This window comes from Orbicella faveolata, unplaced genomic scaffold, assembly GCF_042242905.1.
Source record: "Orbicella faveolata isolate gen_17 unplaced genomic scaffold, um_ofav_v1 contig_47, whole genome shotgun sequence".
Taxonomy (NCBI): Eukaryota; Metazoa; Cnidaria; class Anthozoa; order Scleractinia; family Merulinidae; genus Orbicella; species Orbicella faveolata.
Genome location: NW_028301577.1, coordinates 12,770,570 through 12,796,496, shown reverse-complemented (window position 1 = coordinate 12,796,496; position 25,927 = coordinate 12,770,570). Strand labels below are relative to the sequence as shown.

Here is a 25,927-nt window from a genome sequence, read left to right as displayed (position 1 = left end):
GGCGGGCGACGAGCAGGATCAGCGACGAGCGGGATCCGGTCGGGAGAGAAAAGGAGAGGGCGTGATCTCTCTGTTTCTCTCCCAGACCCCGCTAATCGCCGCCCGCTTTTCCGATCGTCCCCACTGACAAACAGCCCGGAACAGGCTATCGGTGGCATAAGTGATCGTGTTCGTTCGTATTGATATGCCGCAGTTTTTACCACAGGTTGAGGTCGCGCTTATGCGCTAGAGGCAACCAGCAAAATCAAACATGTGACAAATATGTAGTGGTCTTTATTAACATTGAAATAAATGAGGTAATTGTAGACGCATTATACTATAAAAACTTGTGTCTAAAACTGCACTTTTCTTCAAGACAAAGAAAATAAAATCGTCGGTTTCAACACTTTGTCAGAGCAACCCTTTCACTCCCTTGCGAAATACCACATATTTGTAAAACAGTAGTTACAGACCAAAGACCACACACATAATGTACCATTTGAAAGGTATGGTTTGAGGAATACCATAAATAGGGCTGTAGTCAATGAGGGAAACCACACCGAGGCACTTGCCTCCGTCAATTTTCGGTTCTGTAGTTTCTTGTTTGAAGGGGGAAAGTAAACAAGCTATAAAATACCTACATTACGCGAGTTTAAACATGGACATTGCCTCAGTCGTAATTTTTCATGGACATTGCTAATCATTTTTTTTTTCTGGCTGCAGCCCTGTAAATCGTACTAACAGCCATAGTGGAAGTCAACAATTGAATTGAAAAGGATTCAAAACAAAAAAAAGTTGAAAAAACATCTTACTTCTACTATAGTTGGTAAAAACACTAAAATACGGCTTAATTTGAAGCTCTTGATGTGTCAGCGATGTGAACAATTACCTCCATTTGGCGCAAAAATATACTTGGATATTTGCCCAGATATATTGTTCCAAGAAGCAAAAACTGTGATCTTAGAGGAACAGATCATGTCCAAGGACAAAATTTGTCCTTTGGTATATTCTCAGATATTTGATATCAAAGTCAAGTGGAGGCTATTGTGTTTAATATCCTTCAAATATGTTTTGCAACATGCAGGATCTTTTGAAAATTGGGGAACATCACTTGGATATTTCCATGTTTTAGCAGGGGCATTATTCAGTCACACAATGCATCTAGACCAACTGAGTGCAAGTGACAATATTTGATGGATTATAATTTGCAATATTACTCCACAAGCGTGCACTGGATACGAAATGGTAAATAGCCAATGAGGTGCATAGTGCCGAGTTGACTACAACCATCTCATAACCATAATAATAATCATCTCAAACATATTTGTAGAGCATGGTATAATGGCTCATATACCATGATGACTAAGCGAAGTCATTTATTTATCTCTATATTTGTTTTGTGTTTTAAGTGTAAGTGCATCCAGTAAATATGATTGTAACTGTAATTGACGGGGATTTGTGCAAAAAGGGGGTATATCACCCAAAAAGCAATATACTTGTATGCCCTTTTTGCATGAAGTCCTTCATTAATATTTTATTGATTACTGAGGTATGGAAAAGAAAATCAATTGTTAAATTTTAAAAAAAAATGATGGCTAAGCCAATAAACACTATTGAATTGCATTATCCAATGATCCAGTTTCTAAAAATGTCAGATATTAGCTAGACAAAAGTAGAAAGTTGTAAAAATGGTAGGTCTGGTCTCCTATGAGAATGGGGTGGGGGTATGATTTTATGCTTTCAAAAGACAGATCTTTCCAAGAATATTTCTGTTCAGTTTGATACACATTGCCCAAATATTGAGCATGTAGTGACATTCTGTGCCACATGACAATCTTGGGAGTGGGAGGGTCAAGGCAATCAAAAGGCAATACACCTCTATGATGTCATTCTAGAGGCTGGAGGTATGATGTAAGGATCAGCCACTACTGAACTGTTGTGCAGTTGAATACTGGGATCTAGAAAGGAACACAACAAACAAAGTAATTATAACTTGTAAATTTCCACAGGGCAAAAGTTAAATCTATCCAGACAGGAAAAGACTCTTTCAGTTTGGGTTCTGCTATTAAAGCATTGCAGAAACTACTGAAGCTTATTTAAAAAATTACCTAAGTTCACCTCTGACAAAAACCAGTAAACATCTCTACTATTTTAGTTTCTTTCTATCTACGTTTCTTGATTGGAATGCGTGTAAATTTAACAGACGTGACTAACAATAACAACTGATTTAACCTTATCACATAAGAATTTTTTTTTTCCTTTTTGCATCTCACAACCTATTACTAAACAACTGAGTTACATTTTACAATCTCAATGGCGACAATTCCAGTTCAGTCTTAAACTCCATACACCTACGTGTACTGCATCTATCTGAAAGTTTCAGTCAACTTTTCCGGTTTCTGGGAAGAGATATAATGAAAAAACAGAACTAAACTTCACTGGGTTTAACTGAAAATTTAAACCTACAATCCAACCATCCAACAGGAACGGAAGGAATGGCACTTCTCGGACTGTGTTTCCTTGGATGTTAGGCAATCAGTAGATCTTTAACACTGGTAGTTCCATCTTCCTACGTTTCACTGGACAACAAAATGAGACATAATGTAATAAATTACCATCAGTGGGATTACCTTCATTCATAACACAACAATTTCACATTTTTCTTGCTTAATTCATTTAGCAGATGATGCCATGTTATTCCACATTGGTTTTAGGCACACCAAGCTAAGAAATTAGCAATTTTTGATCTGTCGATGGTCTATTTTCAACAGCTCACACTAATCCAGGTTTCATTAAGTTCCCATGGTTGAAAACTTCACGCTTCAATTTGATAAATATGCTCTTTCCACAGGAAGGTAAAGAAAAATATTTTGTTCAGTTGAGAAAAACCAATTTTAGAAAGGGCTAAGTAACAAATAGCAAATATTTACACTCGCAGCGTTTATGATTATAAACTAATGCAATTAGTGTTTACATGAATTTGACAAGTAATGAAAGATACAAAGAGGAAAACATACTTGACCCACTAAGGCTGCACTCTTTTGTGCAATCCAGTTTATGTTGTAAAATAATCTTCTGTCCATCCTTTAAAATTAACCTGCTTTATTTTATCCTTGGGTTATAATTACCAATAATACAATAAATTTACCTTTCAGATCATTACTCTGCAGGAATGAAGTCTTCTTCAAGCCTCAATTTGTTCTCAAAAGCTTTAAGAAGTATCCATATTTAGCTTGGTTTCTTCATGTGTTACCGCGACGTTTCTTTAAGTTGTTTCTAATGTTTTATGGTGTTTTCTGCTGTCTGGTAGTTAACATCCACATAATTACCATGACGAGTTTAATATTATGCGACCCATTGTTTGATAACTTTTAGCCACACAGTATGCCATGAAGTTTTGCTCACTGCCTTTAGCAAAATCGAGTTGGGAGGTCAAACTGAATTTCAAGTATTTCACTTTAAAGGCATTTATTTTTTTGACATATCAGAAAGGAGAGAAAAAAGTTATCTTGTTGCAGAAGTTTTAAGCACTTATTCGGACCTGAGGTGATTAAACTAGTCATTTTATACTATCTCATTTGGGGTTACTCCAAGTTCTCAAGTCTTTGGGGGGTAGTATGTCAGTAAAAGGTTTATCTTGACCAAAACACAAACATCAAGTAACCGCCACAATAGAATGCAGTTAAACAACTTGCATAAATTGTTCATTTAACTTGATCCCAGACTCAATAACAGATGGAAGCCTTTGTTCTGTACTTGCTTTCACTTCACATTCAAAGAGCACATACATTATACATCATTCTGAATAAGGCATTAGAGAGGTCACTCAGTTACAAAAAGCCAAGCCTTTATTGATAATTATAAATTGATATAAAAAGGAAGAGAAACGTTTACTCTAAAAAACTGAGCAGTATTCTCTACGTTAATAAACAGGATGTATTTTAAGCAGTTACAAAAAATAATCATGTTTATAAAAAATACATGGAAAACTATTTTTGGGACTCACATGTATATATCTCATAAGAGCAGTCCACTCTTTTAAGCCAAATTCTTTACTAGAAAATATTGATTTTGATTGGAAGCCTTCTCCAGCTTATAGTACCACATAATTAACTCAAGGTTAAACAATATGTCAATAGTTATGGCTCATCAGATGTTCAGGTTATTTTGGACATCAACTAATAGCTACAAAAGCCAGTCTAAATCGTTCATTGAGACATTTAAATAGGTAAAAAAAATTATATTCCAAAAGATTTGTAATTTGACAACAGTACACAATTACAAAACAGATATTGTGTTTATAAAAATAAATGCAAAACTCTGGCGTGTATTTATGTGAAAAATACTGGTCCAATCCTTTTAGACAAAGATATGTTACTCAAAAACATTTTATATCACTTGGAAGCCTTTTAAATGTTAGATATTTAAACAGCTGTTTTATAAAAGATATTTCAGTGATTTATGTCACATTCAAAGTTTACAGGGTTTTTTTTAGGGGAGGGGGGATCACAATGATGTTAAAAATAACACTGCAAAAATAATATTTAATTTGAAGTTCATTCTATAATATTTTTGTTTATAGTTAAGAAACTCCAGCAAAAAGTTATAGATTTAAGTTTCACATTTTTATTAACAACCATAATGGCAAGACCAAACAGTTTAGCAATGTTTATCACTTTTATTGAGTTCAAAAAATTAATAACAAGTAGCTCAAGATGTTATTTAATTTTGACATACAAGGTTTTTTAAACAAAACATAAGTTTTAAGTAAGTTAATAAATTTAACCATTTAGTGGCTGACAATGCCCTTGTTTATAAAAACATGGGAGTTAAAGATTTTTTGAATCAGATATAACGACATGCACTGACATGCAGTTTAACATACTTTAAAAAGTTATAAATGAACACAAATCCCTGGAATCACAGAAGAAAGGGCTTCGAAATACTGGTAACTTTATCTTACTAAGCCTACCTTGACAACTTTCAAACAGTATAAAATGCATAAGGGTACATTAGGATTAAATGTCAACAATAAACTGGCCTGAAATAGTTATTATGAGGGCTTCTAACACTGAAAATGTTCTTTTTATGTTGTAACTGTTTAGCCAAAATATTACTTTAATGTTTAAATGAATGGCATTTTACCAATCAATTAAGAATTAATTATGTTGATCTTCTTTCTTTATCCAAGTTTACTGAAGGCTCCATGCACAAAAAAATATTTTTCCATTATGTAAGGTATAGAAATCCCATTAATATTTCAATGTTTAGCAGAAGTGATGACTAAAAACACACCTATGAAAATAGCTGTCATTTCTACACCAAAAGAATGGTAAATACTGCACACTGCTTCCCTTGTAACATTGAACATGGTCAAATTTTCATAATAATTTGTAAGAAATTCATCAAAATTCTATCAACAAGATTTCAGTTTGAAACGAGAAACCCTAGAAAAATTGTTAACTACTTCAATAAGGGTATGTTGCTTCGCGAACAATTTTCTTGACAGTGCGACCTGGAGGTGCCTTGAAAGTTGCAGATGTACTCACTGGAACTCTGGTTGGAGCTAAAATAAGAAGTTAATGTGAGTTTAACATTAACCACTTATTGTAGTGATCAGAGACAAGCTGGAATAAAATTAACATTTGACTTACATTTAAATATTAAATTACATAGACTGAAGTTAGTCTTTTCTGACTACAGTTTTATAAAAGCTCCTTCTCTAGGAAAACATTTTAAGCAATACCTTTGTTGTAAAACATTTTCACAACAGCCATTTAATTTGTTATATCTCAAGAATATGAGACTCAAACCAAATAGTGAACCCACTGAAAGATCTAATGCTTTTGGGAGAAGCACCTCACAATCACCCAAATAATGCATAGCTGCAAAGGTGAAAAAAAAGGAGATACTGGTACCACAACAGTACAGAAATCAAGTTAACCAGTTTAAACAAATTCTCTACAACCCATTAAACGGTCTGCAACTTGGCAAAAATGAGCTCTCATGAAAGTGTTCTACAACAAGATAGAAAAATGCAATTATGAAAATTATAGAAAGATTAGAGTTTCAAGATAATATCCAACTGAAAAGGAACCAGCATGTGCAAATAAACCTCTTACATACGTATGGCCATAACAGATTGTCACCCAAAGAAAACATGCGTATCATATGCACATTATACAGTCATATGGTATTACTTAAAATTCTTGTTACCTTTAAAGATACAATTACATGTGAGTGATAAGTCCAAACTTCAGGCAGCATATTTAAAATTTACTTTTTGCACAAAATTGTCATACTTTGTAAAGCTCATCTGTTGGCCCAAAGGACACAAGATGTTTATATCAACTAAGAATTCATGTTTGAATTTTTTTTTTCAACATGATGAAAGAGTGGCAATTTTGTTTTAAGAACACATCACACATGATTTATAATTTAAAGGTCAACCAAATCTTTGCTCATTCCTCAATCATTGCAATAATACAGAAGATATGCAGTAGTCCACATCAATAAAAAACTCTGTTCTTATTTCACAGTACAGTAATGACACTTTTGGAAGTAAACAATCTTAAATATTTAATGGCAAATGATGTTATCAATTAGAAATGTCATTACCTTTGGTTATATAAAGCAAAGATGCTTAAGTCTCAGGGACCAGTAAATAACAAAATACTTTCAACTGCTTGTATAACATCAGAGAGTTTAGTCTAACACCACTTTCAATAGCATATCTTATAGTGATTTAGAGTAATTGAGTTATTAATATAAACAATTGTGATAAGATTATTATTACAACTATACAGTTCACAGGGTTTTCAAAATTAGCCAGCGACTGACACAAGTCACCGGCCACTTCATGCATCTGCGCTGAGTACTTTTTGTCACAAAGTTTAATAATAATTAATATAAGTTTTACTTCACCAACGTAATCATGATCTTCTCTATCTGAGGCAGCTATTATATGTACCTTTCGAACTTCAAAGCAAGAGCAATTTTAGTGGGCGCTGCGTACACGTATTAGATTATCAGCGTGTGCACATTTTCCACAATGAAGCAAAGGCAACAGACTATGCTGTTCATTGACATTGTTGAAAAGTCACAAAGGCAAACAAATATCATATGCTGTTCCAGTTTTCAAAGCGATGATAAAACAATCAGCTTTAAATCAATACAATTATGCTGAATTGACCTCAATTGGCCTGGCCCTCTTTACATGTATTGAATACGAAGGCAGACTTCTTCATGAAATGTTACTTATAAAAAGTGCTCCAAATGTATTCAAGTGATGGCTTGAAAAGTGTTTAACAAAAAAAACTCTTCACCAACACGAGTGTTTGAAATTATTTTAAGACAAACGAAAACTCAAAAATCAAAGCAGAAATAGAAATGAGAGTGCTGACTTTGTAGTGATATTTAGATGGACCTGGTTCATCTGCAGATCTTTTTCGTTATGATCTTGATATTGAACCTTTTTTTTAACTTGCATATTTTGAAAAATAAAAAATTACAGTTGAGTTATTTTTATTACAGTTCAATTAAATAGAATGGCACGCCAAACACGATGCAATGTAACTAATACCAAATAAATGAAAAGCACTGAAGCCTTTCATATGTGAACGTCTAAAAAGACTCATCTTGCAATCAGCTCCAACAAAATTGCTTTAATGTGCTACAAATACACTAGAATGCACCTCAACGGACACAGATTTTCAAAATTTTCCAGGGTCAGCATCCTATTTCCCTAGTGTAGAAGTGGGTAACATTTTCAGATATTTCCCACATAGCCACCCATTACTGCTACCTAGTTGTGCTTCACCCACTTTCCGATTTCCTCCTGCTAATTTATTTAAAATCAAAAACCCTGAGTTCATTGACCAGTTTGTCCAGCAGCATCAGTTTATTGGTTGGCTCAGCCTGAGTCAGGTCCATGCCAAATGTCTGAACCGTGTTAGATGCAAGATACATACATCACTTCACCCCCACACTTACTGGTTTATGTGATTCAAACATTTGCAAGTCAGCATTTTTTAGGCTAAGCAGAATGTTGAGCAAGCCAATGGAACTGCTATTTGGGCTACCCAGTGTCCTATCTAGGCTTACGTACTGTAAGTACTACTAAGCTTAGAGCAGATCCTGTAATTTATTCACCCATCTCTTGCCCACCATCACCTATACTACTGTCCAATCAGTGATTACTGGAAAAGGTATTTACTCCAAACAGCATGCAAGGAAATTCAAGCACCATTAATTTACATTACAATTTTTGAAATGTTTCATTAGCAATGCTAGGACTGGTATTGAACCATTTATTCAAGTATACTAGGCAAAAAATGATAGAGAATTCAAAGTGTGTTTTTAAATATTATCCATCTATACGTATTATGGATTAAACAGGGTGACAAGCTGGATGACAAATGAAACTGCTTGGTATGTCTGCTGGATATTATCTTGATTACTTATGCAATTTAAGTTGATTGTAAAAAATGCAGCAGGCATTGGAAATGTAACATTTTCTCCTTACAAATAGAACCTTGATGTTCAAGATGTATCTAATTTTTTATATATACAGAGAACTATCAGTAACTTGATCAAAGTTTACATGACACAAAAATTTCAAAAAATAGTGTTAGGGTCAACTTTACGAAAAACTCTTTCCAGTGCGCTTTGTTTTGATTTTAAACAAGACAGTCAGCATTAAAAAATGTCATCTTATATGTTAAATCACTTACGTGCACTGCTGTAGCTTATGCATCCCGTTATTCAATTTAAGAACAAAGCCATGTACACATTGTGTTAATTCACCAATTGTCAGGGAAATAATAAGGAAACTTCTACATGTACATTCAAGAATTTCTACAAGGACCACCTACCTGGATATGCGGTTTCAAAGACCTCTCCTGGCTGCCCATACTCGTAATATACTGCCTCGCTGTTGATTTGTAGAACAAACAGTTAAAATGTATGTTTGCATAGGATTAGAATATACATGTAGTTTCTTCCTCATCAGGAAATACTTACCCAGGTTCAGGGTAGGCTGCCTCAAATTGATAACTGGGCTCATAAGATTCATAACCCTATAAAAAAAGGTAACAACATTGATAAATTTCATGCCACCTACAGAAGTAGGAAAAAGGTAAAGTCTGTATACAAGCCAACTGGCCCATCAGGCCAGAGCTTATCCTGGTTTCTGTAGCATGAAGGGACCAGGAGTCTTTCTACTCCCCCCTGGATGGGATGCTAGTCCACTGTGGGGTTACCCCCCAGCATTAAATTCACCAGTACCCATTTATACACCTGGGTGGAGAGAGGCACTTTGAGAGTTAAGTGTCTTGCCCAAAAACACAATGCAATGTCTTCAGCCAGGGATTGAACCCAGACCACTCGATCCGGAGACAAGTGGACTAACCATGAGGCCACTCTGCCTCCCTACCTACAGATGAAACTTACAGATAAAACTCGATACTTAATCAGGAAAAAAGTGAACACACTAAGTTCATATCATCTTAACTTTTCAACCAGTACCACATGGCTTGAAGGACTTGAACAATGCACATTGAAAAGACAAACGACGCTAGTACTGCAAGGTTTTTGTAGAATAACACTAATACTAATTTATGATGTCATACTCAAGGCTTAAGAACTGCTTAAGGGTACCACTTCAGTTTTATGTCAATAAGAAAGTCTAGCTATATCTATTCATCTCTTCACCACAAAGCTTTTATAACCCTTCTAGTGCAACTTATTTTGGTTTACAGTTTACGCTTGGTTTAGGTTTAAGAATTTAGACTAAATCTAAAGTTAAGTACTGTAGATTTAGTGAGTCAAAGTAAGATCAGTTATACTGAATGCACACCAACAAGTTATTTAACATGTTCTCTTCTTGTGTATAGAGGCTCTTCCACTTACAATCACTTGTTCTCCTGTAGTCAGCAGTTGAACCCCAACTGATGCTGGAAGAGCATGCACTGCCTATCAGATAACAAGTAAAATTTGCTCGGAATTATCGGTTATAGATAAGTATTTCATAACTAAGTTATCTGAGTGTTAATGGGATTAACTGCTAAAAACAAATAGTTTTATTCTGAACAAGAAGAATATTTTTGACTTTTTCCATTACAATGTACAGTTTTGCATGTAGCTGTGTTTAATGTCAAAAATTCGTTTCTTGTCCTTTACTTTTGGTTCAGTCATGCCAAACAACTTCTGATTTGAAATAAGGAAGGAGGAATTTGACTTACATTCTTACAGTATAACTACACGTATAACTACATGCAATACCTTCAGTCTAGAATTACAGCCGTCTAAAGGTTAAAGTCTACCAGCATTTTCAGCTCAGTGAAATGTTCAAACATCGAAAAAGAACTTTATATATTGATACAAAACTTAGCATAAAGATACAGTACCACCTGAAAATATTCACCCATTTCCCGCGTTCTCGCCGCGGGGCCTCCACGCGTCATTGACGCGGTATTCCCACACTCGACCTCATCTTTACCTAGGTAAAGCCGCGGTCAGCATTCGTCCTGCCGCGGCAACGTTTGGACAAGGTATTACCTCGGTAAAGAAGACGCGTCAGGTTTGGATAGCAATTTGTTTTCTGTTTCTTCACGACAAAGCATGCTTGAATGCTCACTCTTGAATCTCTGCCTTTTCATCCCAAAGAAGCATTTGATAAAGCCGATCATTCATGTCAGTTACAAGATTGATAACACAAAAAAACATTTGGTAGCTGCATTGTATGAACTACACCAAAAATGTCTGTAACTTGGTAAAATATAGTGTCTCAGTTCTTAAACGTTGTGTTTTAAAAGCATTCCATTTTGCCGAGAAGAATGCGACAGAGCGATGATGTGTTCGCTATTTCATGTCCACGCATCATGCAAACAACTGGGAAAAAACTAAATGCTCAAGGCCGGAATGGCTCTGAAATTCACTTTGATGAGAAGAAACCGGGTCAATACATTTAACTTCAATTCCGATTAATGTGTTGCCATAATAACATGCGTACTTCTCTGTTTATATCCGCTGCACTTTGTAGCAGGCAGTTACAAAACCGGGTCAACTCCGATCGCTGATTTACTAGTAAATAAAAACGACAATTGCTGTTTATGCCTTCTTGTATAGCTGTCATTGAATCAGCAATCCGAGTTTTTTTGGTCCAAGTTTTGTCTTTGGTTCCGTTCAGACGATCGAGATGTAAGCTTATTAACTGTAATATTCGTGGAACCCTTCCTTAAGTTCAAACATTTTCTCAGGAGACCAAACCACGAGTAAGAGAAATCTTCATCGACTTTTTTACATCTACCTGTTTAATAACAGCCCTCCAAATGTAACATAACTTTAATAGCACAAAATTGATGCAAGAACAGATCACGAAACCAAACCGCCATTTATCGCTCAGCTCGTTTTGCTTGACTGTGTCGGTGACATGTCGGTGACGTGATCGAAACATACGTGAAACTACATCGTCAAACAAAGTCTTTTGCTTTGAACATGGTCTGCACTTTGGAGTATGTAAAATTAAGAATCTTAGCTCTTTTTAGACTAAATTTCAAAGAGTGCCATTTGTAAACTCGTGAGTGTTTTGCAAATTTTCCATCGAGCGAGTTTCTTGATTCCGGATTATGATGGAGTTTACAAGCAACGTTGATGAAAAAATGCCACTCTACTCGATACACATACATTACTTCCCCGAGGTTTTACCTCGTTTGTTTTACCACGGTATTTTTTCAATTGCGGTCGCACTCGTCCTTACCGTGGTGCTCCATATTTTCACCCACGGTGGACGCGAGGTGGGAGCACGCTGCAAAGACGAGGTTTTACCGCAACCTAATGGGTCCATAGTTTCAGGCAGTACTGTAAGTGCTACCCATAGCAACATCGAGCTTTATATTTTGGTTTATTGCATTATTACTTAACCATTTTTTGTCATACCTGTAAAAGCAGTCTGAATTGTTTTAGTACAAGCTTCTATTACTACATGTACATTATCATCTGTATTGAATAACACACAGCCATACACCAGCTGGCGATGGTAAACCCTCTTTGAAGATTTTCCAGAGTTTAAAGTTAATTTATAGAAAGGTTTAAGATTACATTGAAGCTCATACAGGAAAACAGTTAAAACTAGAAGCGGGGGGGGGGGGGGGGGGGATCATCAGCAAAGGTAGAAATCTACAATTAATAATGATTTAAAGTTCAACTTTGAAACCTTGATCAGTTACCAATATTACATACTGTGCTGAAAGACAGCAAATGTTATTACATTTTGTAAGTTTAGCCAAACATGAAATTTACAGACACATGTACATGTACAGTACCGCTCAAAAGAAAGTTACCACCTTCTCGCAAGACAAGATTCCTGTCTTGCGAGATGAGACTCTCGCCTCGAGAGACAAGACTTTCGTCTTGTCTTGCGAGAGCTTTAAAAACTGTAAGTATGGCTGCCTGAACTTCTCACGAGATTTTAATGGCTTATTGTAAAGCAAACAATGCAACAACAACGCAGCAAAACTTTGCGCGATCTGATGAAGCTTCGCTTGCGAGCGCCGGATTTCCGATGTTTACCACGTTCATAAAAGATGTAACTCCTGAAATTTTCAACCCACGTGGCTTGAGAATGGTATCTGTGAATCTATATGCTGCAAATTTTTCAGTTTTCAATCAAAAACATATCGTTCATGACTTCCACGGTGTCCAGACCTGTACGCTGAAATTGCTTCTTTTGCTGATCGATCCCAGTGGCTTCTTTCACCAAGCGAACGCCACTATTAATGAAGTCATTAACTTCAATTCAGTAGAGAGGTCTGTATACATGAAAGAAAGGTTAACAGTGTCATGTTTAAAAGCAAACATGGACCATCCTTGGCCTTCAAGTGGTTCACAATTTTCACAGCTGTGTTTTGATCAATGATTGATGTGCATTGTTAACTTTGCAGTTAAGCGAGTTCTGTGACACAGCTTATCTTGCATTTGCTAATAAAACTCCTATAAAGCCATGTCGTTTTTAAAACGCTTCTCATTGTTTGTAGGGTTTTCCGAAAGCCTTTTATCAATCGATCAACAGACTGTTTAACTTGGTTGCTATATGTACATGTAGGCAAGTTCAACATCAACACAACTAATTTGACCAAAAGATTGCAATCTTTCCATCAATCGCTCAACCAACATTGACTTTCTTGGTAAGCTCATTTAACAAGGAAATTAAGATCAACAACAACCATTTTGTTTTGCTTAATACATAACTTTCAATATTCAAACTGACATTTTCTGCGGTCTATTTCACGTTCCAATTCTTTGGACACCGTGTGCGTTTGTTATTTTATCAAAGGACACATTTTCGATTTGTTATGTAATCAAAAATTCACTTCCTTTCTAGCTGTCAGACAAAGCATGTACAGATTTACTGAAGTTCTCTTTCCGGTGGTTAATATTTCAATTTCTAAGATTGTTTACATTCAATTTTATTGATGAAAACAACAGTTTTCGATTCAAACGGGAGTTCAAAGGACATGCACACTTATGCAAATTCACTGCGTTACGGACTAAAAATAATCTGGAAACTATTGACACTTAACTCATCGATTACTCAAGCACTTTCACCAACGTCTTGATTTGACATTAAAAAAATGTTTCCATTCAGTTTCTTCATTTGTGATGATAGTATTGGGTCTTGCAAAGCAAGTTTAGACTTAAAGCTGTCGCTTATGCAAAATCAACACACTGCAATGAAATAATTAAAGCGATTGCCGAATGCAAAATTTGGCGAACGTCTTTGACGTTTGTTTTTCATCACTTTCATTTAAGTTTTTCGCTTGTAAGTTCAAGTTGGCTCTCTTGAAGCAGCGTGTAAAACAAGAACCCACAAAACCAGATGCTCACCCGGGGTAACCTTCACCAAGTCAAGAGAAATTAATTGTTTTCTCGCAAGCTAACTGCTTGTAATTTATTCCAAAATATACGCTTCAATGGTTCTCACAAGACAAGACTCTCGTCTCTTGAGAAGAGACTCGTCTTGCGAGGTGAGACTCTCATCTTGTGAGATGAGACTCTCGTCTCGCGAGAAATGAGACGAGAGGTGGTAACTTACTTTTGAGCAGTACTGTAACATAAATGTGACTCAATTTGATTTGAGTGGCCCTTTTAAAACAAAGGTACAGGATAACTTACTCCATATGGATCTCCTGGGACTGCAGCTGCTCTGGGTGCTGCATGAGCAACTGTCGGGGAAGAGGGTCCGAGTCCTGCAGCAGATCGTGCTGCTGTTACACTGACATGACCAACAGGGGGTCCTCTTGGTCTTGGAATAGCAGCCACCCGTGGAACTGGTGCACCCCGACCATGATGTGCAGGATGGTGGGGATGGTGTGGTACCCCTCTGGTATGTGGGCGTCCTCTGGGAACAGGTGCAGGCACTGCTACTGGTGCTGCCGTGGGTGCTGGCTCCTCCATGCCATTAAGAATTGCCATTTCTCTCATTTGTTCCTGATGGATTTCATCATTGTTTTCCTACAGAGTAATCAAATTTAGTTAATGTCTCATGACCATGACCATTAACGTTATAACCTTAATTACTGCAAACTTCGTCTTCATATTTAGTTTAGTACTGCTTTAGTCAACAGGAGACATCCAAAAATACTACAAGAAATAACTCTAGCAGTGCCTTTTAAAAATCACTGCTTGGTTAGATTAATGGCTGGACAATTTTGCCAAGAATGGAAATGGGTTTTCAGCCAGATGGATGTCCAGGTGTCCTGTGGATGCCTACTTCTTTCAGAAAATTGCTTTGTTTTTCACATTTTGTCTTATAAAGTGTTCATTTGAGCAGATCCAATAGCACATTTTGGATGCCCACTTTTAAATCCTGGCTGAAAGCCTGAATGGAATGGTATACTCTTGCATTAGTTGATGGAGAAAGGTCTCGTATTCTACAGGTACTTGTCAAGTGAAAATAAACCAATGACAACACAAAGCTTACTTACAGGTACAAGAAATTTCTTTATCTCTTCAATGGCAAGACCTAATCTGGCATGAGCCTGGCCTGGGGGAGCTTCCACTTCAATGAGAACATGGAGATCTTGCTCAAGGTGTGCATACTTTGGATCACCAGAGCTTCGCAACTCTTCCTCCTAGAATTAAGACAACCATCTTTCAACTTACTTTCAAAGGTTACTGAAACAAGTGCATTGCATGTCACACAATTTATACATCCTGCTGGGAATTGAAAAATGAAAAAACATAATTTATATACAGAACAAAACATTAAAATTAGTGGCCCAGTGCTAGAAATATAAAAATAAAGCCAGATAATGTTCAGGACGAAGTAATTTGGGACTGGACAAAAAATACCTGTGTGGGAGATGAGACAAAATTAACTTCTTTTGTTCAGTAAATCAATTCTTTAGAATGTAATAATTTATTACATGTAGATGTGGGGTAGTAAATTTCCAAAATGAAATTTACTACAGTGTAGCTGGTAGCCAGCTTGTAACAAACTTACAATATTGCATGTTGGTCTAAGTTTCAACTCAAATTGTTCACTCGTTTACAACTGATCTCTTCTCAAATCAATGTCTCCTGGCAAAACTTTGTCATGTGTCTCACATCAAATAAAACAAATGCTGATAATTTTCCACCATAACTAGTTTTACGGTTATGGATAGTCCTGCTCTGTAACTTAAGCATTCATGCGATTCTTACACAAATAAAGCGATATCTTTCCCTGTCAAACACGGGGGGGAGCCTGTATAGCGGGGCTGAGGTGTTCAGACTGTCAGTCACAAATCCCAATGGACCACCAATGCTCCCATTTGATTGGTTTATTCACTCAGGTCTGATTTTAGCATGTACTGAGTTGCCACAAAATTCTGGAGAGCAATCAGGTGGACAAAAACTGCCATTAACTAACCTTCTCCTTCTCTCGCATTGAACCTTTACCAAGGATGGACATTTTTGTCCCAGTATTTGCCTGAAGTCTCTTGAAGGTGTTTCCTCTAGGACCAAGTAGTTTTCCAACAAAATTAAACTGCACAAAACCAAATAATTAATATTAGCTTCATAAAACTTCATGGAAGTGGTCAATTTGTAAAATTCATTTTCAGCAAAGGTTTGGTGAAAGGTATAAGTGGCCTTTTAACTGAACAAATGTCAAACAATGACATTACTTGAAAGTAAACTGATGTCCAAATCCATTTCTATCACAAACTTTATACCAACCTTAGGGTAGTCTTTAACTGGGATGAAGACTTTTTCGCTCAATTTCGTGGGCTGATAAAGTTTGCTATCAAAAACATCAACAGGTCTACGAAATTGATGGGTTGGTAGCCTGGCAGGTGGAGGAGTCTCAGGGCTTGCAACGGGAGCTACAGGTAACTGGGCAGCAGCAGGTAATGGCTTAGACACAACAGGACTTTCTGATGCAGGTGGTATAGTATTGCCATTAGTTGTCTTTTCTACTTTTAATTTTACTTGTCCAACTGGAAGGGCACCACCATTTTGCATTCGGTTGATTTCTGAAAAATTCATACAAAATCAATTAACTGCTCATTGCACAATAGCGACAGAACTTAATAATTATTAAGTTTTGCATTATTTATGCAGCCCTACACAAGTTATCTGAAGAAATCAGGGCCCAAAATAAGAGCCAACTTAAAATCCACTTAAATGTATATCCTGTTTTTTTCTCTCTGTTGTTTTTATTTGACGTTTTTCAAATCACAGTTTATGCCAAACTGTCACCTAAATTAAATAGATGCAGTGATAACACCTTTCCATGACAGATATAGAAACCTTAATTGATTTTTATCCATTATTTGCATTGATTGCAATTGAAACTCCTGATTAAAATATTTTTTTAGGCATAAGCAGAAGGCATGTTATACTGCTTCTTTTTACAATCAAGATGACTTCCAACATTTCTTAATATTTACCTTGTAAACATACTTCTGAAAATTAAATGCACAATAGTCATTGTTCAAGTGATGCTAGGACCCTTGTATCATGTTAAGCAGCTAATAGGCAAGATATTTTACTCATACATGTACATGTGGTAAGTCGACCAGCTACATGTACATGTAAGCTGTCCCCGACAGTACCTGTACTCAGGAATTCTTGGCACAAAGTGTTAGGACGTAACATGCAATTGGCTAGCATCGTTTCAAGGACCAACTTGCAACCAACATAATTTTTGGAACATTACTTTATTTACTGAAAATAAGAGACGGTGATCATTTCCAGTTCATAGCCTTCCAGATGAGTATATAACAACCCATGTCTTGAAACAGAATAAAACGCATTAGCACTCAGACAAACTAGGCATATTCAGCACAAAACCTGCAAAGAATGTCAAAATCCACTTCTGTGAAATACTGTATACCCATTATCTGAATACCACGGCAAGCTTTTGGCCACAAAAACTTTTTCAGCTCCAAGTATAGTTCTCTTCTTCGCCTGGTTAATGCTTCAGGGGCATTGCACAAGGTCGCCACAATTGTATACCTTCATTTTCTGAATTTTCCAGAAGAGCCTGGAGTTAAATCCATGAGAAAGTATGCTATCCATTTTATTAAAGCTGATCGAAGCTCGCTCACACATGCAATGCGCCTGTTCTTAAATCAAAGATGTTTAATGGCGAGCATGAAGGCATCAACAAGCATACTGAATGATTAAACAAAAACTGATGTCAAAGAACACAAAGAACTGATCAAATAGCGACTAAAATTCGTGTCAATCGCGAAAATATTTTTCCTTGGCCCGGCGGGCAAGGCGATTCGAAACGAAGAACTTTCTTGCACCGAGAAACGTTGTAATTTAAAAGATATTTCAAATGGATGGAATGATATCTTCCTTAACAAATCATGGATTTGCGAGCATCACTTTTGGCCTGAGGTCGAACATATTAAAGTTTTACGAGCAACTGGTGGTTATTGACCGCGAAGGAATGCAAATATTGCTGTCCTCCATGATTCAACCTTCCGTGACGCTGTGGAGCGATGATTTCAGAGCACATTCGTCACTTACCTTCGGTTAATAAGCGCATTGAATGAACAAAAGACGGGTCTAAGTTGTCCTTTTCAGTTAGAAGTTCGGTAAGATAGCCACCTTCTGCAGCCATGACGGAGAAATCGCAAAAACACTCAGCTGAAATATAATCTACATCAACTACAAATGCACAAAATGGCGCCAACCAAAGTTTCTTTCATGCGTCAGTGAGCATTCATCAAACAATGGCGAGTGACTCGAATTTTGATTGGTTACGCTTCTAATAGATTCTTGATTTTGATTGGTTAAAATTCCATTCTTGGTTTCAGGGTCACGAAGTCAAGGATCAGGAATCTTGCTCAGAAATTTTGCCTCCTATCCCGAAAGAAATTACAAAAGCTATTGATGGGCATTCTTCATGGATGGAATTCTAGGAAAAGAAACAGGCTGCTCGCAGTCTACAGGTCTAAAATGGCTCTGGATAAAACCAACAGTCATTGCTGGATCCAGATATACTCGGAACCGGAAAGGGACCATAGCACAGTGTGGCCAGATCCTGCCTGATCGGGGCGGAGGGAAAATTTTACAAGGGAGTACCGCTATCGCGAACTGCGATAATCGGCATCTTATGGAAAATGTTACGTTTCGTAAAACCTTTCTTGAGTTGAAATAAATATCGCTAGTAACTGGCACCTATCACAACTTGTCACTAAGAACACCCACAAAGGAACCTTGAATTAACGAACACGCCCGGGTCATCCGTTATATCGAAGGCCCCGTGATATTAACGGTAATACATGTACGTTGCACTATCCCCGGGCGGGGGGAACTCCTATATGAAAAGGACGGGAGTTAAAAAAGCGATTTGGTGCCTCTTAGGGAGTTCAGCCTTCACCGCCGGGAGCTTTCGCGGTACCTTTTAGGCTATTGAGCAAAAACATGTGACAGGAGATATTTGACTATCAACTGAGTCTTTATCGCTATTAAAAATTATGAAAGTGTCAGTTAATGCGTTGTTTTAGAGTTGGTACTTCTTAGGGGTGAAAAAAAAAATCAAGCCATGCCTACTAAACAGGATTTTGGCACTGGTAAAAAAGCCAGTGGTGATCTGATGGCGAATGCAAGCAAGTACATTTGATTGGTTTAACTAACTTTATTTCCACTGTGATTGGACCAAAGCTTGACAAGCTGTCGAGTGAAATTAATGACAATAATGTAAAATTAACTCTCGTAACGTCCCTTAGATCAAAAACTCAAAAACTTGATGTTTCCGGAACAGCATTTGCGACGAGCTATTTAATATCACTATCACTAGACTCAACAAAACGACTTTGGTTTCCTTCCATGTTAAATAAGGGAAAGGAAAATTTGAAATTCTTGTGCTGATTGTGTTTCTCTTCGACGGAAACAATCGGAGGACAAATGTTGACGCAGGCGGGGGTTATTGCGTGATAACTGTCCTGTCAGTTTTCACCACGTGACGTAAAGCAACCAATAAAATCGCGCCAAAATTAATGGGTGGGTTATAAATATGGGTTATTGACCAAGCTTGTTCGGTCAAGATGGCTGGATATTGGCCAAGTTCTTTTTTTGCGTGTTTATGCCGTCGAGGTCCATAAATTCGAAAAGAACGACCATCTTGACCGAACAAGCTTGGTCAATAAAGGATTTATTATATGGCTTTGGGGGAAATTTTTCTTGCGGGACGCGGCGGGTAGTCCCGAGCGGGCAAGATAGCTCCATCTTGCCCGCTCGGGTAGTCAATCACAGCACAGGATTTGATTCATCTTCCCCGCTCACGGAGCTAGCCATATAATAATAGCGTATACTGTACACACCTTACAATGATTGTCAAGGGTTTCTCAGGATGCGAGTTTAAATCTGTGCACATGACAAACTTTAAAACTGCTGAATGCTACAAAACTGAAAATTGCTACAGAGGATGCATAATTAATCAAAGAATTCTTCCAGGGTAGACCAATGTAGATTTCTGATTGCTTCTGTACCGTTTCGCTAACATCCGCAAAAGTGTGTCCTCCACTGAAGGTAGTCAAGGTAGGGAGCGCAGAAAGTCTCTTGACTTGTTGCCATTTATCGGGGTAAATTTTACGTTTGGACTTCCGGATTGTAGTCTGCTATAAACGAGGATTTTATTACGTCAACGTTCGTTATATCGAGGTTCTATTCTATACATTTACCTGTAACTTTGGCCAGGCTAAAGAATATCGTTCGTTATATCAAAATAATAAATGAAGTTAGATTTTGACTTAACTTTCGGCCGTTTGGTTTACTTTAATTATGCAACGAATGAGACAAGCGGGAACCAGGTCCTTATTCAAGACAGCTGACTTTTGATGAAGGTGCTAACAGAACGTCCCACAAAGCTAATAGGACTTCTTCCATCTCCTTTAATTTTACCCGCGAGCATGCGCAAGGCGGCAGATATAGACAAAGAGTGTAAAGCACCCTGAACCTTTAAATAAATGAAGCATTGAGTCTGTGGAGGTGAAGGTTTGTTTGTCCAAGCCATTGTTTTTGCCAATTATCAGGGAAAAGTGCAAAACGTTTGTGTTGTTTCATGCCACTTTGCGGCCTTTTTAATTGGCTTTTCTGATTATTCATTGTATGTAGAGCACCCTGGTTGGTCGAATGTTTAGTTTGCGCTGGCGAAGTTGTTTGGATTTGGTTTTGACAAAGTCATTGCACAGACCACTCTATTCAAACAAAACGAAGCATGCAAACTGTTTTGACATCCAAGAACAATAGAGTCGAGGTAAAAAAGAATGAAATCATTACAATAAATCTATTCAATCTCTATTTAGCAACTAAACATTAAAGGAGGAAAGATGTTGCGGTAAGAGATAAAAAGCGTGCGTCATCGTTTGGTCAAATCGACAAGTTTTATCCTTATTTTTCTACTCTGTGGTGTTTCGGGAACAGCCCTTTGTGAGTGAAGACAGTTTTGCGTTGTACCCTAGTGTTTCACTGCAGCACCAACTCTGAAAATATTTACACGGGAATCACTTTCAAATAGTTTGGTTTCCACCGGGGAAGTTGACATAGATCGGACAACAGACATTCTATTATTGCAAAAGACAGAGAGCTCTCCAAAGGTGGAAATGTTCAACGAAAACTGTTCAACACAGCCCGACGATTCCGAGCTCCAAAACAATTGTAAAGGCAGTGGTCAAGATCAGGTTCCTATTTCCCCAGTGGGGAAAGTCGCAGCTTTTTCCATAGTGTACGGTGTTCTTTTTCTTGTCGCCGTCATCGGTAAGTGAGAAAATGTTTTTAGGAGTTTCTACAAATTAGTGAGTAAAAACAAAGAGGAGCGCACGGAGTTAGAGACTTAGGAATGCAAAGAATGTTGGAGTAACAATATCTACTTATAGGAAGAAGTTGAAAATGTTAATCTCATTATCGATTCTAGCGTTTTATTCGAGGAATAAATAGCTAGGGACCAACAGTTCCTGATCTCATTGTAATACGGCGAATTGTTCAGTTTGTTTGAGGATGCACTGAGCTGTGTCCGGGCCACAAGAAATCAGACTGAAAGATCACTCTGATACACGGAAACGAAACTGTTGTAGCAGAAATGTCCGGATGAACCAGTTACCGGGATTTTGACTGTTCTGGTACAAACTTAACGTCTTTGAAATGAAGAAAAATTGTCGCAAATTCCCAGAGGAAAAGTTAGCACTTAAAGACCTTGGTCGTACCCCGTCCTAAATTAATCACCTGAGAGTGGCCAAATTTTTAACGTGTTTTCAATATGCATAGCCTATTCAAATGATTTAGCGGCGCTCCTTAGAAAGCTTCTTTCTGCACGAAAGTTACTTTATTTTCTAAACAAGAAGATTTTGCTCACCTGTCCAATTAGAAACATCAGTTGCCCTATTCCTACTTTCAACCAATCAGTGATATCAAGAGATCATGATCTACCTCGTTTTCTCTTGGTGATATGTAAATAGGTTGAGAGCAGTAATTTCACCGGCTGTGCAATGTCTTTGTTTGCGTCCAAGCAGACGCGGTTACAAAGGTGTACTTGGGTTCCTCGATAATCTGACTATCTTTGTTCAACTGACAATTTTTTATTTACCCCCCTCCCCCACTGACCCCTCCCCCGCCACCAAGTGGAGCTGGTGACCGACAACGTTTTTAAACTTCTTTCCTCGGTTTGTATTAAACTTGGCTACTTCAGGTTTATTTTTTTTTAAAAAAAAAAAAACGTCTTCATGTTTGCCTTCAACAGTATTTCTAACTATTTGCATTCCATGATATTTCTCATAAGAAACATCCCACTGCTGAAGACATCAGGGTTGCATCGGGGATGGGGTGAGGCTAGGTAGGTAGGTACGTTAGTAGGAGTTGAAAGTCTTGAAATGTTCGAGAAACCGAGGTTGACAACAATTTTCTGAATCATGCTCAGTTCTTTCTCAGTAAAACTCCTTTTTCTTGTAAAATCTTCAATTTCTGGAAATACATAGGCCAATAATATCTATGTAGTCAGTAATTATTCATTTGTTTACTTGCTGTTTTCCTTTTTTAGGCAATGCTCTGGTTTGTATCGTTGTCTTCAAGAGAAAAGACATGCGTTCTGTGACAAACCTATTTCTTCTCAACATGGCTATCTCGGACATGTTGTCCACAATCATCTCTATACCAACGCTGCTAGCGTTGGAGATCTCGCCGCACTACTGGCCTCTTGGAGGTTTCATGTGTCGAGCATCGGGGCTAATTTCTTCAATTTCGACGTCGGTGTCTATTTACACTATGGTTGTGCTGGCCTTGGAAAGGTAAATAAAAGCGAACTGTAGTTATAACACGAATTAGGAAGCCTTTGAGTTACATCCCAAGGCCCTCAGCATTTTGGTGCTTCGTTCAACTCCCTTTTGTTCCTTTGGTCTACTTTTGCCTCGTTGCTGAGTCCCTACCCCCCCCCCCCCCCCACCCCTCCAAAAGCCGCCTATCTCGTCTTGCTCCCAGGCGCCTCGGCCGAAGTAGACTTTCACGGAAAGGAGCAAAATGCAAAACACTAATTTGACCGGCACTAGTGATGAGACAGATGTTGAGGGGCACCTGAGTTTGTAAACTTATTCCCAACAACTGATAGACTTTAGATGGTGCCTGCTTTTCAAGAAACCGTAATTTTGCACATTCCTATTCCCGGCAGACCATAATATACATCCAAATTATATCCATCAAAATTGCTGTAGAGATCAAGCACTGACGCGGTCTGTACCACGTAATAAGCGTTTTTCGTTTTGTGATGCATATCGGTGAAGTTGCAGAAGCCAACAGTCATGCTCCTTAATGATGCAATCAAACATGGGAGGTTTTAGGGTGATGGGCTCTTGGTCGTATGACGATCTCTTTTATAGAAGGATTTCTTTTACAGACTGTACAGCTGCTAACTATCTGAAATTCAGAGAAACTGAAAATTATATCTCTTCCGCTTGAATACTTTGGAGTTTTAATATCGTCGTCCGGCAGGGTGCTTGTTTTTCATTTTTCTTGGCACTCCCCATATAGGTTTTACTAGTTTGAACTTGGTCACTTAGTCTCTTAGTGACGGCTAGTAATAGTATAGGGCTACTGGGCTGAATCCCTGTACCAGGGCCTGCTCAGTAGTCTACGTCATCGAATCTCGCGAGATCAAGAACGGGCATAGGTAGGGAAACTTGCCTTGATTAACTCTTTGAATATCCTCTCAGATATCAAGCCATCGTAAATCCCTTCGCCGTTCGGGCTTCCCGGACGACCTACAGAAGAACCTTAACTGTGATGGTCTTCACTTGGCTGGTGTCATGTGCCATTTCTGCTCCTCAAGCATTTGTAGTCACCATCATAGACATCCCACCGTTCAAGTATTGTCAAGAAGATTGGACTGGTAAAGGGGGACTGGTGGGGAATCGCATTTACACAGTGGTTGCCTTCATTGCTTTGTTTGCCATACCGATAGTGGTGATCTGCTCAAGCTACGTCATAATCATACGCACGTTGTGGCAACCGGAACCAGTTCTAAGCGAGGAGGAGAGTGGCTCAACCAGCAATGAAGGGCGCAGCTCGCACCGCATCTACACGGTACACAGACAGAAGAAGAGGCGAAAGACAGCCTACATGCTTCTGACAGTGATTGTAGCGTTCTTGGTCTGCATGCTCCCGTTTCAGGTTATAGTTCTCGTTTCGAGTTTCGTTGAGTTCCAACCCACCGATGGCTACATCCTGCTAATCAACATCGCCTCTGTGCTGGCCGTCTGCTCCATGGCCTGCAATCCCTTCATCTACAGCTTCTTTAGCGAGAAATTTCGCCGGGCTTTTACGGACGTATTCCAATGCCGATGCGAGGCGGACATACAACTGGCGACCACATCTTCTATCGTTTTAGTTAGTTCGACAATGCTGCAAAAATGATTTGATCACAGGAACAGTTCTAGTTCTGAAGAACTTGGCACAAGTGTATATGAGATTGCACACTGTTGCACCCCTTAAATCATTGCATGTTGCATAGCATTTAGGCCAACAGTCAGATCTGTATTCATTAGCTGTCTCCGTTATGAACAACTTGCGACTTTCAAATTAACAAATTAATAAGTAACGGAACATGTTAGAATGCAAAAATTGGTGATGTTCTATACTTTTACATTTTCGAGTACAAAATATGACCTTTTTGATCACTCTGACAAATTGCAACCCCCTGTAAGGGCTTATACGGGAGGCTCCGCCCAAAAGGGTCACTGTTTTCAGACTTCACGTATATAAAAGCGAAAGGATTTCATAAGTTGAAGTACATGAAAGGGTAGAAAAATTTGCCATTTAGCTATTTTAAAGGGCCTTTTATAAAAATATTTCGAGCAGACGCAACTTATGGCTATATCATTTCATTTAATAGGCAATACTTGAAAATGACAAGAAGGGCTTACGTTTTTGGTGGCCTCGTGGTTAGTGCGCTCGTCCTCAGATCTTGCGGTCCGGGTTCGAACTCTGGCCGGGGACACTGTGTTGTGTTCTTGGACAAGACACTTAACTCTCACAGTTCCTCTCTCCACCCAGGAGTATAAATGGGTACCGGCGAATTGTTGGGGAAACCTAACAAATCGCGGGGGAGTGACCTGGGATGTTCTAGCATCCCGTCCAGGGGGAGTAGAAATACTCCTAACCGCTTCATGCTACAGAGACCGGGATGAGCTCCGGCAGCTATTAACCAGTCGGCTCCAAGGCTTCACTTTTTACACGGGATAGTTATGAAAGTATGTGAAAAGGGTCCCTTTTTTCAATTAAAGGTAAAGGGGTAGCTTTTCTGTCGAAATGGTGTTCAAAAGGGTTAGGGGTTGGACCTCGGGGCGGAGCCTCCCCATTTAGAACTTTGTAGCTTGGCCTCCCCGAGTTTCAATGTGTTACGTTCATTGGAAGTCTTTGTTGCACAGATCGACGATAAGAGTTCATAACGTTTAAGTCTTAGAACTAGTCTCACAGACACCTCTATGTTCAAAAACGCACGAGGAACTACCGCGATTTGCTATACCAGAGGTTTAACTTCTGTCTGCACTTGTTATGTTATGTTTATTGTTAAAAACCCGATCAACCAACGAGGTATCAGCGAGAATATGTCTCCATCTGGAACGAGTTGTTAGCTTGACGGAAACATTTAGAAGAAGTTTGCCGGCTATGTCTAGATAATAGGATGAACAAAAACTGTTTTTTTCTTTCCAGACATAAACCCTGATGAAAACCCAACACAAAATTCATTTGCAAATTATCAGTGGTGACCTTAAGTGATAATCCGAATTTTTGTCAGATGGCCAATTGTTGTATCCAAAGCTTATCAAGCTTAGAATGTGTTTTGTGCTTCACATTCCGCACCCCCCCCCCCCCCCTTTATTTCGGGCAAAAATGAATCGCAAAAGAAAGAAAAGCCGATAGGGCAAGCAAAAAAAACAAAAACAAAAACCGCCTCCCCACTTAG

At 38.2% G+C, this 25,927-nt stretch overlaps 2 protein-coding genes across 7 annotated transcripts; one reads left to right on the top strand and one right to left on the bottom strand.

Annotated features, from left to right (window-relative positions):
• Positions 1 to 251: 251 nt before the first annotated feature.
• Positions 252 to 21,949, bottom strand: LOC110058891 (KH domain-containing, RNA-binding, signal transduction-associated protein 2-like). Of its 6 annotated transcripts, none has more exons than XM_089279594.1 (10): positions 18,001 to 18,206; positions 16,198 to 16,493; positions 15,890 to 16,006; positions 14,964 to 15,110; positions 14,152 to 14,490; positions 9,889 to 9,951; positions 9,001 to 9,056; positions 8,853 to 8,911; positions 2,446 to 5,545; positions 252 to 1,937 (listed from the first exon to the last, which is right to left on the bottom strand). In XM_089279594.1, exons 1-9 carry the CDS (start codon positions 18,092 to 18,094, stop codon positions 5,448 to 5,450), a joined length of 1,269 nt encoding a protein of 422 aa, XP_089135720.1. In that variant the 5' UTR covers positions 18,095 to 18,206; the 3' UTR covers positions 252 to 1,937; positions 2,446 to 5,447. The 6 variants fall into 6 exon arrangements, with proteins under 6 accessions (XP_089135720.1, XP_089135722.1, XP_089135721.1 ...); XM_089279596.1 differs by having other exon boundaries at positions 2,446 to 2,558; XM_089279595.1 differs by lacking the exon at positions 252 to 1,937 and having other exon boundaries at positions 2,031 to 2,558.
• Positions 20,784 to 25,911, top strand: LOC110058870 (neuropeptide FF receptor 1-like). Its single transcript, XM_020765532.2, has 3 exons — positions 20,784 to 21,234; positions 22,511 to 22,757; positions 23,676 to 25,911. The coding sequence occupies exons 1-3, from the start codon at positions 21,081 to 21,083 to the stop codon at positions 24,373 to 24,375; spliced, it is 1,101 nt and encodes a 366-aa protein (XP_020621191.1). The 5' UTR covers positions 20,784 to 21,080; the 3' UTR covers positions 24,376 to 25,911.
• Positions 25,912 to 25,927: the final 16 nt, after the last annotated feature.

Excerpts from the sequence above, each read along its gene's own strand:
- LOC110058870 (XM_020765532.2), top strand. The coding sequence starts at position 21,081 with ATGTTCAACGAAAACTGTTCAACACAGCCCGACGATTCCGAGCTCCAA. Across the intron at positions 21,235-22,510 it reads TTTTCTTGTCGCCGTCATCG|GCAATGCTCTGGTTTGTATC; the intron begins GTAAGTGAGAAA and ends TTCCTTTTTTAG. Across the intron at positions 22,758-23,675 it reads GTTGTGCTGGCCTTGGAAAG|ATATCAAGCCATCGTAAATC; the intron begins GTAAATAAAAGC and ends ATATCCTCTCAG.
- LOC110058891 (XM_089279594.1), bottom strand. The coding sequence starts at position 18,094 with ATGGCTGCAGAAGGTGGCTATCTTACCGAACTTCTAACTGAAAAGGAC. Across the intron at positions 9,952-14,151 it reads TCCCAGGAGATCCATATGGA|GCAGTGCATGCTCTTCCAGC; the intron begins GTAAGTTATCCT and ends GTTATCTGATAG. Across the intron at positions 5,546-8,852 it reads CTTTGAAACCGCATATCCAG|CTCCAACCAGAGTTCCAGTG; the intron begins GTAGGTGGTCCT and ends TTCTTATTTTAG.